The sequence below is a fragment of the Lithobates pipiens genome, unplaced genomic scaffold (genome assembly GCF_037356315.1).
Source record: "Lithobates pipiens isolate NorthernLeopardFrog02 unplaced genomic scaffold, aLitPip1_a1.2 Scaffold_23, whole genome shotgun sequence".
In the NCBI taxonomy this organism is placed as follows: domain Eukaryota; kingdom Metazoa; phylum Chordata; class Amphibia; order Anura; family Ranidae; genus Lithobates; species Lithobates pipiens.
The window spans coordinates 113,376,869-113,394,556 of NW_027507785.1; the positions used below are offsets into that span (position 1 = coordinate 113,376,869).

Here is a 17,688-nt window from a genome sequence, read left to right on the forward strand (position 1 = left end):
ATGATATAGGGGACATCTAGCAGTGTTGATTGTGCCTAAGCAGTACATTTTTACATAAATGAATACTGGAATGTACTTTTTTTTATCTTGAATGCCTCCTGAAAAGTAGCAGTGCACTTCCTGGTGTGTTAGTGTGCCTACTGTCTAACCACTTTTGTGCCTACAGACACAGAGCTGTATCTCTGCAGTGTGAGATCTAAGGCACTACTGCCACTGCTAGTTTTAAGAAATCTGGGGTGAGATTTGGTGATACAACTACTATACGGATCACTGTCCTTGCTGAAGTCTTTGGCATGAGGAGGAAACGTCCTCCCTCTACCAAGATGGTAGAAAAGAATTCCAAGATCCATGGAGTGAAAATTTCTAGGTCATCACATCCCAAGATAGATAGAACATATAACCCCCATTTGTGGGTGGGACTTTAAAAGTGACCAAGAACAATATATTGAATCAAAAATAGTAAATTACAAAAAGCATATATTGAATAAAAGACTTAAGTCATCAAAGACAAAAATGTACATCAACATCGATACATTTGATTGAATTTGCAAAGTACGTGCTGAATTTGCACATGCTATGCAAATTCAATCAAATGTATCGATATTGATGTACTTTTTTTTTGTCTTTGGTGACTTAAGTCTTTCATGCAATATATGCTTTTTGCAATAAATTTACTATTTTTGATGCAATATCTTGTTCTTGGTCACTTTTAAGGTCCCACCCATAAATGGGGTTTCTGTGTTCTTTCTATCTACTAAGATGGTTGCCCTAATAAAGAAGCACAGTGCATGGACAATTCTGGGCACTAGTCCTGTGCATGTCATCTTTTTTTGGGGAAAAACTTTTAGGAGTTCACTTTCTCTTCAAAGTCTTTTTTATTTTTTTCATTCTTTTTACTAATTGACCCCTCTTGTCATAAATATGTGTCCTTAAGACACTGTTTAAAATGAATATATTATCAAATACCATATGTTTGTGTTTTTATTATTGTTAGTAATTTTGAGGTCACTTTCACATTTACCAAGCTTCATATTTTGTAATTTTCCAAAAAATAGAAAATAGAAGGCTCTGTATTTCATAGTTATATAGTTACATAGTCAGTAAGGTTGAATAAAGACACCAGTCCATCCAGTTCAACCTGAGTGTCTACAATTGTCCCTACCCACAAGGAGCCCACAATCCAAGGTCCCCATTCATATACTAGGGCCAATTTTGGACAGAAGCCAATTAACCTACCAGCATGTCTTTGGAGTGTGGGAGGAAACCGGAGTACCCAGGGGAAGCCCATGCAGGCACAGGGAGAACATGCAAACTCCAGGCAGGTAGTGTCGTGGTTGGGATTCGAACCAGCGACCCTTTTTACTGCTAGGTGAGAGTGTTAACTACTATACCACTGTGCAACCCCAGATACCACTGTGCCACCCCTATACCACTGTGCACTTTCATAGACTTCCTAGTGACATAAGAAATCAACACAGGGAGTGTATTGTTTTCGGTGAGTTGGCAGACTCATAGGGGCTGCTTTATTAAAGGACATTTTGTCCTGACAAATCTAGTATTTCACTGACAGCACACTGTAAATTTACTTATTTTAATGGATCAGTGTTCTCTGTAGAGTAGTAAGAAATATGTTGTTGCTTTGTGAGTAAAATAAATAGTTTAATAAAGGTTGATCGTCATATTACTGTATGTCTATTTTCTAATTTGAAAAAAATATTTTTTGCATAAGAAAAGTTAAAATTTACATATAACTTCAGCTGTCCCCTATACACCATCTTGTTTGAATTGCTTTTGCATATACACAAATGCACGCTTGCCCACGTTTATGCTATTTTACATAATGACTTAATTAAATATGTAAAAAGGTTTAAGGTAAAGGGAATATTTAGTGGTTTTATATGCATTTCCTTTATTATATGGCCAGGAATAGTGATGAACTGAATGTTCCTGCGTTTGGTTCAAGAGGTGTTCAACAGACAGTTAAACAAAATTTTGGAAGTTATGTGCATTCTCTGAACTTTTAGGTTAGCCCGCACCTCCTTTTTTCACAAATAAAAACCATAAGGGGAATTCAATAAAGCAGCCATGCCACTTTTCTGGCATTAATCCCTTTTGCTAATGTATTGCTCCAAATTCATGAAGCATATGTGACTCTTTTGGTTCTGACAGCGACTCATACACCAAATTCAGGTAGTTGTACAATGCACCACTTTTACATTGTGACGCATCGAATGCTGCAATTTCAAAATAACATACCGACAGTTCGTATCTTACTATCGTTGAGCTAATTAAGACCAACTCTCTTTAGACATACAGAGAGAGAAACTGGTGCAAACATTCTGCAAAAGTGTCTTGTGTGTATTCTAAATATGGCCCAAAATGCTCTAAAATCAGGTACAATTTTTAGACAGGTACATGGATTTGGTGCATGCTGCACCACTTTTAGAACACGTAAGACACACTTTCACAAAAACTGTCTCCACCAGTCTTTATGAATTCCAGGGAATGTGTTTAAAATCATTTTAAATTATACTAGCGTAATAGGGTAACAACTGGTATTCATGTGTAAAGCTCTTCATACACATCTTCAATAGAAAGTCTCAATTATTGGGTTCTTTTTTTAACAGCCTACTGTACATTTACATTACCTGTATAGAAACACAACAAAATATATGGATTTGCTTAAGTACCCTTTAGGGTAGCTAAATACAAAACACTGTTAACTAAGGTTGGGGTTCCCTGCACTTTTGGCAGGCCAAGTGTTTCACCTTAATGGCTAGATAACTCCAAACTTTGTATGCAAACATAGGCTGGCATGACACACCCATCTAATGTGTCAAACTTTAACTTGGGCACTTGCCAGACATCAACATGCTTAACCCCTTTCAAAGCCTTTTAGGTATGAATTTAAAATAAATATGTGCCTGAAGGCCTACATCTATGGCACTGGAGATACCTTGGAAAACATTCAAAAAGATTGTGTAAATGTTGCACTAGAAAATAAGTATGATTCAGAAATGATTAGATAATAGCTCACTTTTTAAAAGGTTAGCACTTACATTGAATTTACTTGCTTTCATAGGAGGAAGAAATACTGTAAAAGGACCAAATTTCCGCAGCGTCAGTGCACACCCTTCCTCTGTTAATAAGAAAATCTTAATTACATGATGCAAACAAACACTTACACTGAATAGGTCAGATGTTGTATTATTTTGATAGAAAAAAGTACATTTCCAGATTATTTTTACTTTATTATTATAACCAGTAGATGGCTAGTCCAGAGGACAGAGATTTGTAGCCCACTGCACCAAATTACAATTACAGTTTCACACAATGCGAACTGCAAAATATTCTATTGGTTATTAAATAAAATGGTAACGACTTAAAAGCAGCAAATATTTATATAGGATTTACCACAGTACAAACCACTCTTACTCAGTACAAAACATACTTGACTAACCTTCCTGTCTCCCTTTCCCATTCACCACTGTCATTCTGAAAACAATACACTTTCCTGAATTCACATGGGCTCCTTTCTTGTGCTTGTTAAAGCTTGTCGATGCCTGTACAGCTTTAGAAAGTGTGTTTAGGTTTTTTTCTTTTTAACTGTTCTGACGACGAGCAATACCCAGGTTACCCAAATAGCTGGAAACATCTAGAGAATTAACCCGGTGGGCATTTTCTTGTAGTTTGTTTAACATTCTCATTGACTTGCATTAGTAGCACAGATGCAACTAGGGGCTCAATCTTTACAGAAATTATCTGCATTGATGCAAAATTATGCGAACACTCCTTTTTCTGGAGATAAAAGACCGATTGATAATCACACAAATATCAACCCAACTGAGGTACAAGACAGGCCAATTACTGGGGCTACAATTGAGCCAGCCAGTTACAGGGACTAAAACAAGTGAGGCAATTACAGGAACAGTTATGGGCAACAAACAAGAGCGAGCCTAGAAAAAAATACCAGGACTTAACTAAAGGGAGCCAGGATTGAACCAGAGCAAACCAGGCAATATCCAGAGCAAGCACCCGATGGACCTTTGAAGAGGGTAGATCTGTCCCCACAGTATGAACCAGCTGACAGTGACTACCCCCTGTCAGATATAAGAATGTACGCCATCACGTGACGCATCCTGGGAACAGGGAAGACAGGGTAGATGCTGGCACTCTTGTGTTTGTGTATGTACACATATGGATGCTCAAATTATAATAGAGTGACACAGAGCTTCATTAAAGCATTTACAGTGCCATTTATGTTTAGGTATTTTTTATTTTTGCGTTCCTCTGGAGATTGCACAAATCTAGCAGTATAACTGCAGGAGTGAACATACTATGCTACTGAAAATATTCTGGGTTGTATAGGTCACAATAGCACTAGTGGGCCAGTTACTAAGGCAGCACTAAACCACAAAATGTACAAATTGTTATAATTCGTTCCTTATTTTGTTTCCTCTTCCCTCCACCTCTGGACATTTGTGACTAAATTCAGCAAGAGACTTGTAGGGGAAGGAGGGGTCTAGGTTGACAGTAGTTAGTCGTAGTTTATGGTTCAAGACATGAAACCATCTTTGCCCTCTATTGTTCTATATTCTGTACAGTTAAAGCAGACATCCAAAGCAAACACCATACTTCCTCCAGCAGCACATTCTAGCATCAGTTTTAACTATTAAAATCTTATTATACAAAGGGTGGAACTAGTAAAAAAATGGGAATCCTCACTCAGGTGTGCCTGAAGCAACACAATATCCAAATATGGTTCTGATAAGAGTCACAACATGCATTGTAGGTCAAAGGCAGGCAGCCTTATCTAAAAAGAGACTCTAAAAGATTTGTGTATGTTGAAGCATAGTGCACTCACTCATTCTTTCCGCCTCCTTCCCTGATCTAACCTAACTTACACACCCCTTTACAGTACTTAGTGGTTTAGTAAATTTAAATGAATGGAGCCCTAGCAGTACTCTTGTTCATCAAGGCTAACTACATAATTTTGCAAACTCAAGACTTCAGGATCAGTTTAAAGCCCCTTTCACTTGCATATAGCATTGTAAGCTGCGGTCGTTACAATAATGTTTGAGTGAACCTGGGTGTCATTTTCAAAATATAAATTTTTGGGAGCTGGTCTGTCAAACAGGTAAAAATCCAAATTTATAACCAGTAATACCATAAAAATATATCTCACCAAATGCTCTTAATGCCCCAGGTTGTTTCCTCATGTCCATATTCTCAATATTAAGCGTCTGAATCGCATACAAAAGACTACCATAGCAATTTCTGCCATCCCCGACTTCTCCTTCTATGCAAACACATCTAGAGAACAGAGATATATCAGCTGAATCTTTTTTCAAAAACTATTTATGTCACAAATTAATTTAAATATAAACCAGTGCTCAAGTTAAAACATGTAAATTAACACTACTGAGACTTTGCAAGTACCTTAAAGTAGCTGTAAACCACTGAAATAAAACAATAATAAAAAATGAACAAACCATATCTGATGAGTGTACTTACCTTGATCTAAAGCCCCTACTGTGATTTCTGCCTGCTCTCAGCCTGAGTCCCTTCTGGCAGTTGATGCCGACACCAAGAAATCCCAAGAGATGGCCCCACCCTCCCCAGTACACAGCATGTACAAAGCCTCGGTTGTGCTCGTTTTCCCTACAAGACTGTGTAAAAAGGGTGTGTCCATTCCCTCCACTCAGATCTCAAATTACACTCAACTCTCCTCTCGGTGCTGTGATGTATGACACAGACCCCCCACCTCTTCTCGAGCTAGGAAATGCTGTGTACAATGTGTGCTTTAGAAGGCTGTAGAGGAGAGAAGGCTGCAGATAAACAGGTACAGCCTATGTAAGCGGATTTGTTTCATCTTTGTGCATCACCTGAGGCTAGTCACTTCACTGGGTATATGGAAGGGTTTACAAGTATTTAACATTCCAAAACATATAAAAAATTACTTTGTTAAAGAGTCCCCAAAGTATTGCCACAGTCCATTAAACCTTCTATGCAAATATGGACAAGATGTAGCTGGTCTGCCAGACAGTGAACAGGCTTCCCACTAAAGTGAATGGAGAGTGTGGGCCCATGCAATATATATTAAAAAGGCATCACAGTGAAGATTCTGGTTATTCTGATGTTATAGTGGAGGGGGTCGGAACAGGTTAAGTGCACTAAAAGTGTACTTAGGCCTATGTTTTGTGCGTGGTTTTGAAACATAGTACATAAGGGGGCTCACTAAAAGGCGTAAATTATATGTGGATATAACAGGTTAAAATGAAGACCCCCATAAGCATGTGCGTACAAGGAAACCAAAAGACCCTATACTTTAAAAACAAAGATCTGTGGCTGGAAATATGACAATTGTAAAGCTGGTTCTTTCTTACATGTATGCAATCATCCCGATCGGGGTCAGGAGTATCTGGTCTTTACAATAGATATTGATGCTAGGAAGCATAAAACTATTAACTGGGTACCTGCATACAGATAGACAGGAGCACAGAGAAGATATACAACCCAAGTTGTAACCAGGAGCAACAGAATATCAATAAAATTCACCAAATCAGAAGGCAAAGCCAAATATAAGCTTTGACCTGACAGGATCAAACTGGTGACTGATTCAAAATTGACCAAAGACAGGAAAAGCTTACTTATATGTTCCAGGAGGCACTACTTCACAGTGTGCACTCTTTCCACAACTGAATGCGTTACATAGGTTAGGCAGAATGCATTGAGAAGGCACACCTCGACTTATCAATCCCGGGAGACAACTGCAATAAGACTGGAAGTTAACGATAGTCAGTACAAAAAGCTCAAAAATGACAACAGGCAGCAAAATGTAAATTAGATTATATACAAAACACTTTGGAATGTGGAATTTATAGAAATCCCCATCAGATTAGGGAAAGGTCGCATACAGTGAGGGGAAAAAAAGTGAAAAAACTTGATCCCCTGCTGATTTTGTACGTTTGCCCACTGACAAAAGAAACAATCAGTCTATAATTTTAATGGTAAGTTTATTTTAACAGTGAGACACAGAATAACAAAAATATCCAGAAAAACACATTTTTAAAAAAAGTTATAAATTGATTTGAATTTTATTGAGTGAAATAAAATTAAATAAGCAAGATTTCTGGCTCTCAGGTGTCTTCTATACAGGTAATGAGCTGAGATTAGGAGCACTCTCTTAAAGCAACCAGATTCCAATCTCTCCACCATGACCAAGACCAAAGAGCTGTCCATCTCCCCATGTCAATCTCCCTTGGTCTGGTGCTTCATGCAGGATCTCACCTTGTGGAGTTTCAATGATCATGAGAACGGTGAGGATCAGCCCAGAACTACACAGGAGAATCTTGTCAATCTCAAGGCAGCTGAGGCCATAGTCACCAAGAAAACAATTGATAACACACTATGCCGTGAAGGACTGAAATCCTTCAGCGCCCGAAAGGTCCCCTTGCTAAAGAAAGCACATGTACAGACCCGTCTGAAATTTGTTAATGAACATCTGATTGATTCAGAGGAGAATTGGGTCAAAGTGTGAAAATCAAGCTCTTTGGCATCATCTCAACTTAACATGTTTGGAGGAGCAGCAATGCTGCCTTTGACCCCAAGAACACGATCTGCACCGTCAAACATGCAGGTGGAAATATTATGCTTTGGGGGTGTTTTTCTGGGGACAGGACAACTTCACTGCATCAAAGGGACAATGGACGAGGCCATGTACCGTCAAATCTTTGGTGAGAACCTCCTTCCCTCAGCCAGGGCATTGAAAATGGGTCGTGGATGGATATTCCAGCATGGCAATGACCCGAAACACACAGCCAAGGTAACAAAGGAGTGGCTCAAGAAGAAGCACATTAACATCCTGAACTGGCCTAGCCAGTCTACAGACTTTAATCCCATAGAAAATATGTGGAGGGAGCTAAAAGGTTCAAGTTACCAAAAGTCAGCCTTTAAACCTTAATGACTTGGAGAGGATCTTCAAAGAGGAGTGGGACAAAATCCCTCCTGAGATGTGTGCAAACCTGGTGGCCAACTACAAAAAACATCTGGCCTCTGATTACCAGCAAGGTTTCGCCACCAAGTACTAAGTTGTGTTTTGAGAAGGGCTAAAATACTTATTTCACTCATTAAAATGCTTTATGATTTTTTTGTTGTTATTCTGTCTCTCATTGTTAAAATAAACCTACCATTAAAATTATAGACTGATTATTTCTTTTGTCAGTGGGCAAACGTACAAAATCAGCAGGGGGTCAAATTATTTTTTCCCTCATTTTAAGTGATTTTTGTTCAAGCTCTGGCATAAATTTGGGAGGGAAGGGGTGGGGCATTAAAAGGTGACCTCTGTCCAAAAATAATTTTAGGGTCATTTGCGCCGTAAAAATAAATTAACACTAATCAGGTGTTTGCAATGCACAGTCACTGCTGCATTATGTAATACTCTAAGGCCCCTTTCACACTGAGGCGCTTTGCAGGTGCTATAGCGTTAAAAAAGTGCCTGCAAAGCAACCTGAAACAGTGGCTCCATTCACTCCAGTGTGAAAGCCCTCGGGCTTTCACACTGGAGCAGTGCGCTGGCAGGGTGTAATAAAAAGTCCTGCCAGCATCTTTTTTGGAGCGCACTGGAAGCGGTGAACTCACCGCTCCTAAAGTGCCCCTGCCCATTGCGCTCCAAAGAAGCTGCTGGCGGGACATTTTCTGATGCCCTCATGCTTTCACACTGGAGGGAATGGAGCCACTGTTTCAGGGTGCTTTGCAGATGCTATTTTTAACGCTATAGCACCTCAGTGTGAAAGGGGTCATCGTTTTAAAGGCTGGATTGGAAATATGGGAACATGGTAGATTGCAGATAAGACACAGGATGTGTTATAGCTTACACCTGTTCAGGAAGAAAGGTAATGGCTGTCAATGAGGCACTTTTCAGATAACCAACATGGCACAGGCTTACAGTCCACTGAATGAACAAGGAGCGCTTCCTTTACAGGAAGTACCAATGTTGCTACTTTACACTGAGTCTCTTGAAGTCTCTGCAGATTGTTCAGTTGGAGGAGGGAGGGAAACTCCAGTAAGTTGGCAGAGATGCCCTATAGAGGGAATCCTGTGCTTTAGCTTATCATCAGATACCCTTCCCTAATGCTGCTCCTTTCTATTCCTACCGGTTTCCCACTTACTCCTACACTGCAGAATGCAGATACAACTAACTGATGCAAAAAGGTGACATTTAATTACTTCTGTCATCTCCCACAATTTAAACGTTCAATAGAAGAAAATGGCCACTCCAATATGGCTGTGTGGATCCCACCATGACAGTGGACAACTTAGTCCCAAATGAGTTCCTACTAGCCTGAAGAAGCAGCACAGTGCCATCTTCAGGCTGGCAGGCATATTGCAGCACTTCACCTGCCTACAAGCCCAGAATGTCTGGTGCAGCAGCCTACCATTACAGCTAGAGTACACAGATCACAGCAGGTCGCTCACTTTACAGCTTGTCAGTTCCGAAAAAATATTGTATTCTTCTCAATGAATGCAAGGTGTTCTGTGATTGGAGAAGGTACAGATAAATGTCACCATCTCCACTTCTTCAGTGCCAAATATTTGATGTTGATGGTACTGTACAGGGGGAATAAAACGTAAGAGTATTGCATAACACAGCAGTGGTCGCACATTAAATACTAAATTGGTGTTTATTCATTTTTACAGTGCAAAAGGCGGGGGTTCAGCTTAAAAGCTCTAAAAATTTGAAATGCTGAATTTTTGTGTAGTATGTTTACAGAAGAGTGCTTGAAGGGAAGGCTACGTATATGGAAGAAGCAGCTTCTCTGCTCGTACTCTGAATTATCAACAGGCCTAGGAGAAGGGGGATGAAGTGCCAGACTTTGCATACAGCAAGTGTCTGAGCTCTGATCAATTTAACAGTGCACAGAGGTAAGTTAAGGCACATTTTTATGTCTGCTATAAAGCAAATAAGAATAGTTAATACGTTAAAGTAGATCTTGCATCTAAACACAAGGGCCCGCTTATTTAGTGTGCCCCCTCCCCCTTGTTCAACAGCTGCAACCACCTGCAAAAAAGTGCCTGCGATAAGGGTAATGTCATCATCCTGGCAAAATCCCAAGAAAACATTGAGTAGCTCAAATCTTGCGAGAAGGCTCTTCTTCCAAGATCTGGATTACTCAGCATTTCCAGGATCATGTTGGCAGGATGCAGATGTCACTCTTCTACTACGGCATCTGAAGGAAAAGTACTGTATATTAACTGGGTCTCTCACCCCCCCCCCAACAGGATTTTACTTTTAATGCAGCACTTTGACAAGGAGAGGGGCCATGCTAAATGCACAGACCTTGCTTGGAGATTTGCGTTAATATCTTTAACAGGTTCATTAAACAAAAAAAGGTTGCTGCTTTCTGCATTTGAAAATTCAATGTCATTAGATTAGTGTTGCTTACTTTTCCTGGACTTCGATATACACATTTAGTAGTATTCTCTGGGCATCCTCCATTGTCAACTGTACACGGATTAAAGGGCAAGCATTTCTTTCCATCCCCATAGTAGTCAGATTTGCAGGTACATGTGTACTGCCGTGGCCCCTGTACAGTGCATTTTGCAAATTTACTGCAGGGTGAGGGCTTACAGGGGTCCTGGGCTGTAAAATGAAAACATATGTCAAAATATATAACAGACACCAAAGTAAAACAAAATAAAACATAACTTAAAGTGTAGTTAAACTCAACGTAGATAGAAATCCATACTGAATTATGTTGAATTTTCTAACATTGGTATATCCTAAATAATATGATTTGTTGTGATAAAATGCTTGCTTACACATTTTTATTTTTAATTCCCTGCTGGATCTCAGTGTTGCTGCTATCCTGCAGCTTCTTTGAAGCCAATACCTATCTACATGCATATATTACAGCAAAGGATTCATGGCACTTCTCAGAATAGGTTTCTTGACACCAGTGGACCATGCCTATGCAATGTGTGCTGAAATAGTAACTTGAAGTCCATAGGTGCCCAAATGACAAGGTGACAATGCACATGTGGGAGACTGTGATGCCTATAGAAGAACGTGCTTGAACAAGGACATTTGTGGATTACCAGCTGTTATATTAAGCTACCGATTTTAAAACAATGAAAATTGCGTTTGAAACTATATTAATTTGTTAAAGTTGAACCCCAGGCAGATATAACATTTTCAAATTAATGCAGCTCTTTTTTCACCAATGCGGCCTTTAACATATTTTTATATGCAAGCAGTAAAAATACCTGTAAGGATGGAAACGCGTCAGGATTTGTTTGCGTATTGGATCCTTTTGTATCCCTATGGCTATAGAATAAAGAAGATTTTATGTGCATTGCACAGCTGGGTGCTGATGTTTTGAATTGTGAACAACAGTTTTACACCAGATGGGACGGGACTGGGGAGAGTTAAGTGGGGTACACACTATGAGAAAATAGGAAGAAAAATTCTGTACGAGGAACGCTCATTCGATTTTGGTATAGTATGTACACAACTATCGATATCCAATTCAGACTTTCCAAATGAAAGGGACAAACTTCTAAATTTATTTTGAACATGAACAGAACTAATGATTTTTGTTTAATGTGTACTGTTTTCATATGGGAAAAATTGAATATGAAAAACTGCACGTGATCAGAAATAATAAACAACAATAAGCCAACCAAAAAATAGCCTGTGTTGTTCGAGAATTTTCATACAATTAGTACAATCCTCAGTTTCGACTTGATGTGAAACATTGAGGAAAACCGGAAAATAGATGATTTTCTTGCAGTATGTAGTGGGCTTAACTGTCCAACAGCTACACATACACAAGAATAACTGGTGTTTGTGTACACACTGTATACTTTAATTAAACACACTTTAAAAAGACTGTTTGCTTTTATTGTTAAATCTGAACTGTAGGCAAACAGCTAAATACACAGATAAAATGTATATATGAACGTTGTTTAACCTGTCATAATAAATGGATTTCTGCTTATCCAGTACTGAAATGTACACATCTCTGCAACAAAGCACAGTCTTTCAGAATTTTTTTATGCTTTGGTTTAGGAGCACTAGCAGGTCTCCTCCTCAACCCCATCCTATGATTGGACAATTAAAAAAGAAACAGCAGATTGATAAAGTCTCTCTCTCGGTCACTTTACTGTCTCCTCCTATCAGCATAATCCTTGCACTGCAGTACACCTGATTGGCTCCTTGTGCTGTTTCTAACGTTCTCTTTCTCAACTCTGCTGTACACGGAACAAACGAGGCTGATACCAAATCAAATTTAGGTATGTATTCTGCTTGCATTTAAAAACATATTTATTGATGTACGTATTCATGATTCCAGGGCTACATTCATTTGTGTCTTTTATATCTGCCTTTTAAGCTTAAGTCCTCATGCACACAAACACCTGATACTTGTAAAAGTGTGTGACGCATTAAGGCGCATTGAGGCATGTTTACAAGCGTCAAGTGTTTGGGCGTTAATGTATTTCATTGGCCAGAATCAAAAATGGATTCTGGCTATTAAAACTAACATTCAAGTGCTAAATACGCCTAGCGTATCATGAGTTTACAAGCGTCAAGCATTTTTGCTGTCAAAACGCTGCTGCTGCTGGACGCACTGGCAATAGGGTTTTTTCCTGCCTCTAAAAGCCCCTGCTACTAAATGCTGGACACATAGGCAAACATGCAGGGGAGTTTACAGGCAGGAAAAAGGAAAACGACTCACACCCCTGGAAGCAGCTGCAAAACTGTCCAGTGTGCATGAGGGGTCTACTGTTCCCGAGGGGTAACACATGCCCAACAATGCCCAGGACCAGGAAGAGGCTACAGGTCATGTGAAAAGTCTAACATTAAGACAGTTCCTGAATTAGAGATGAGCCTTCACTGTGTGCAGTAATAATGCAGAGTTCCTCTGAAAAGTGACATGTCCCATGTGACTACACACTGTAACTGTAAGGTTGCATTAGGGGGGGCGTGCTGATCCTGTATTCACTCCACCAGTCTAGCGTACCTCTGTTACCTCACTGGCTCACTCCCAGTAACAGAATATGGTCCCACCGAGTACCTAGTGTAAATCTCATGTGACCAGGCCATAGATCTCTGCAACACTAGTCTGCACCCAGTTACTACGGGAGGGAGATAGAACCCCCACCCTTGCTACTGGAGGACCACTCACCTTAGCAGGTACCATGCTTAATGACTAGTTGTTGTAGCTTGTTACTTCACTTTGTTACCCATAGCAACTACACTTCTCTTCCTTAACTTGCTGAGTTAACCTTTTGTAGTAGTGTTACTTCATACCCCACATGTGCAATTACAGACCTGAGTTTCTGAAATATGTCAGAACCACCATGCACCCCTTTGAATAACTTCAGACCGGCTTAGAACGGTTAACAAACTTTGCTGTTGAACTTCAGCATCATAATACAGCATGAACAATGTCCTTTCCTTGATCCTAACATGATGTAGTGGCCCAGGCCTACCTCCATGAGGTGAGAGTCCATATAGGCACTGTCCATGACTTGGATGTTGTCGCAACTGGGTATCTTCAAGTCTGCTCCCTGGCTTGGCGATGGAACTTTACAGAACTCTCTGAGGGGCGACTACTACTACAAGGCTCTCTGATCTTAGTGGTCCTCCTCTTTATACAATATCTCACAAAAGTGAGTACATCCCTCACATTTTTGTAAATATTTTATTACATCTTTTCATGTGACAACACTGAAGAAATTACACTTTGCCACAATGTAAAGTAGTGAGTATACAGCTTGTATAACAGTGTAAATTTCCTGTCCCCTCAATAACTCAACACACAGCCACTAATGTCTAAACCACTGGCAACAAAAGTGAGTACACCCCTAAGAGAAAATGTCCCAATTGGGCTCAATTAGCCTTTTTTCCTCCCTGGTGTCATGCGACTCTTTAGCATTACAAGGTCTCAGGTGTGAATGGGGAGCAGGTGTGTTAAATTTGGTGTTATCGCTCTCACTCTCTCATACTGGTCACTGGAAGTGCAACATGGCACCTCATGGTAAAGAACTCTCTGAGGATCTGAAAAAAGAATAGTTGTTCTACATAAAGATGGTCTAGGCTATAAGATTACCAAGACCCTGAAACTGAGCTGCAGCATGGTGGCCAAGACCAACAGGACAGGTTCCACTCAGAACAGGCCTTGCCATTGTTGACCAAAGAAGTTGAGTGCATGTGCTCAACGTCACATCCAAAGGTTCTCTTTGGAAAATAGACATATGAGGACTGGCAGCATTGCTGCAGAGGCTGAAGGGGTGGGGGGGTCAGCCTGTCAGTGCTCAGACCATATGCCGCACACTGCATCAAATTGGTCTTCATGGCTGTCATCCCAGAGGGAAGCCTCTTCTAAAGATGATGCACAAAAGACTTTTGTTGCCAGCAGTTTAGACATTAATGGCTGCGTGTTGAGTTATTTTGAGGGGACAGCAAATTTACACTGTTATACAAGCTGTACACTCACTACTTTACCTTGTAGGGAAGTGTAATTTCTTCAGTGTTTTCACATGAAAAGATATAATAATAATAATATTTACAAACATGTGAGGGGTGTACTCACTTTTGCACTCCAAAATTTAAAAGCCCGGGAACAAGTCCAATTTGTTTAACCCTTTCCTCAGCCTGGGCCGGCTGCAAGAAACAAACTATATGCATTTTAACCTGCTTACACATTTTTTTAGCCTAACACATTGAGCACAATAAAATAAAACAACCCTCAGTAAACTATTTGTTAGAATTATTACTTCCGCACTTGCAGTTTATGACTTTCAAAGCTGCTGGCTTCTAAGGTTCAGTTCACACTAGTGCGGGCTGTGCATTTTAATTGTGGGTATCACATATATTAGTGCACCTGCAGCTGAACTGCACTGCTCTTGTGAGACATGCAGGGCTGCCATTCATTCTGAATGGCACCCCCACACATCTCAGCCCGCAGCACGATCGCAGGTGCGGGAACCGCAGGGAAACCGCTTAGTTAAAAAGACCATGCTATAAAAAAAAAAGAAGGAATTTCTGGAGTGAATTAGACAATGCTTTATTTTTATTTTTTTCCTTACCCTGGATCACCTATTGGTATAGGATAGTGTATACAGTATTGAGGTTTTCTATTTGTGTGTGGTTTTGTTGTTTTTAGTTCATTGGTTGAACTAGATGGATTACTGTCTTATTTTCAACCGGACTAACTATGTAACTACGTAACATAAATATGAATATTGGAAATGTATTCTCTTAAATTTTGTATTGTTCTAGCTTTTACCTTTAACTTTACAAATAAAAAAACTGAATCTTAAAAAAAAAAAAAAAGACCATGCTGTTTCCCTGCAGCTTATTTCTAAAAAAGGTGCAAGGGCTGCCGTGCCCCAGCAAACGTGGGGTGCACAGCCTACACTAGCGTGAACCAAGCCTTAAAAGTTAACTGTGAACAGTGCAGTCTCATTCTGTTAACTTGGAGAGTGGAAGAGTATGAGGGAGGAGCAGGGAAGTGCCTTGCCATGCTAAGCTATGGGACTGTGGGGGTTATTTACGAAGGGCAAATCCATTTTGCACTGCAAGTGCACTTAGAAGTGCAGTCACTCTAAATCTAAGGGGTGGACGCTCTGCTGATTTTATCATCCAATCATGTGCAAGCTAAAATGCTGTATTTTGCTTTCCTTGCATGTCCCCCTCGGATCTACAGTGACTTTATTTCCAAGTGCACTTGCAGTGCAAAGTGGATTTTGCTTTAGTAAATAACCCCCTGTGTGTTTCTATTGATGCACAAAGTGTAGGGGGAGGCAACTCTAGCCCCTGCATAAAAGGATGGCTCCATAGGTTGCTTCAAGGGAAACCTGGGGCAATGTTCATGTTAACAGCATAAACTGTAACATAGCCAAGCATTAAAATAGAGAAGCTGCCCCAGTAAGGGCTCTTTCACGTGAGTTTTCTGATCCGCCCCACCTCCATGTGGGTCTAAGTGCAGACTTATGTATATGGTCTTGTGTCCATTTACACCTGCCTACCCCTGAGTCTGTTCCGGTTTGAAAAAAAAATATGAGTACTGCACCTTTTTCTGTTTTTCCTGACCTAAAAGTGATATTTGAGGTAGCCTGATGTGATTGTGTAAATGGATATGTGCCCATAGAGCCATTTACCCTGTCCTCTGCTTAAATTTGGACACAAACTGAACAAGCACACATGCAAAAAACACTGATGTCCATCCCATTCAGCTCTGGTTTAGCACAGGATATGCTCACGGATCTTCTGCTGAACGGAGTGGAAAAAGCCCATGTGACAGGGGCCCCAAGTTAATAAATCAACTGCTGAAAGTACTTAAAAAAAAAAAAAAGAAAGTTTAATATATCACTAGGTGAGACTTTAGGTTCAGCTGCACGTCTGCTTAGGTGGAAATTACAAGTGCTCTTCAACAGTGAATTGTAATTAGCCTGTCTTTGCTGCACCATACTGAGCAAAGGAGAACATAGGAATAAGGGAATGTGCATTTTTTTCCCCCCAGATGGAGCCCTTTATGGGTGGCATGAGATTGAGGGTATGAAACGTACCTGCATACATTTGCTGTTTCCCTATACTAATAGATGCATCCATCATTTTGAGCACATGACTCATCTCCAGCAAGAAGGGGAGCAGTTCTTTAAAGCAGAACTTTACCCAAAAGGGAAAGTTCCGCTTTTGTTTCTCCTCCCCTCCTCCACTGCCATATTTGAAGCATATACAGTATATTTGTTTTGAGATTTACCTGCTCCCTCTGCCTAGGCATTTGGAGCAGAAGTTCACTCCCCTTGTCCCTGCCGGCAACCTTCTGGGACACATCACAGATCACAGGAGGCTGCGGGTCCATTCACAAAGGCGCAGCGGGCGAGCCAGCTGTGAAGCCGCAAGGAGTCCTAGTCGGCTTCCCACAGTTAACATGCCAGTGCCGGGAACCTGTAGACCGGTGAAGAACTAGCCTGGGTGAGCATGGCGCTGAATCCCTGGACAAGAGAGTGTGTGTTTATTAAAAGTGAGCAGCTACAGTTTTTGTAACTGCTAACTTTTAATTTTTGGAAACCTGGCTGAAGCTCCTCTTTAAAGCCCAAATCCAACCAAAATATTTTTGTTTGATTTTGGATAGTCATCAAGTGTTACAACCTCTATTAGGTCTTACTGCTGTTAATGTCCCTATTCAAAATATAACGCCTCACTTCTTGTCTTACTATTACCTAAAGATGTGCACGTGCATATCGGGGTGCTATATAACAGAACAAACATCTGCTGCTCATATGCAATCATATTTAAAGTCAAACTATCTATAAAAAATAAATTAAAGGGGTTGTAAACCGCTGGACAATAATTGTTTTTGTGCCTGTAAGGTAAAAGCATAATGTGCTAGTATGCAGGCGCTCTCATCTTCTGCCGTCTTGCTTCCGGGGCTCCAGCACTGTGACGGGTCAGAGGTACGATGACATCACTCCCCATGCATGCAGGAGCCACCATTCACAGACGTCTCTGAACAAACGGCATAGATAGCTGTTCCTTCAGAGTGCATGCACCAGTGAGGTCACTGGCTTCATGTACACTAAATATCTCTTAATCAATGCATGTTTAGGAGATATTTACACTACCTATAGGTAAGTCTTATTATAGGCTCACTTATAGGGAAAAGCAAATGATGGACG

General features: G+C 40.3%; 1 protein-coding gene across 1 annotated transcript in view; it reads right to left on the reverse strand.

Annotated features, from left to right (window-relative positions):
• STAB1 (stabilin 1) overlaps positions 1-17,688 on the reverse strand; it is a 394,908-nt gene that overhangs the window by 285,883 nt on the left and 91,337 nt on the right. Inside the window, exons 8-11 of the mRNA XM_077452219.1 lie at positions 10,446-10,642; positions 6,651-6,781; positions 5,186-5,313; positions 3,060-3,139 (exon numbers count right to left, since the gene is read on the reverse strand). Coding sequence (XP_077308345.1) covers positions 3,060-3,139; positions 5,186-5,313; positions 6,651-6,781; positions 10,446-10,642 — 536 coding nt within the window. The remainder of the gene's footprint in view (positions 1-3,059; positions 3,140-5,185; positions 5,314-6,650; positions 6,782-10,445; positions 10,643-17,688) is intronic.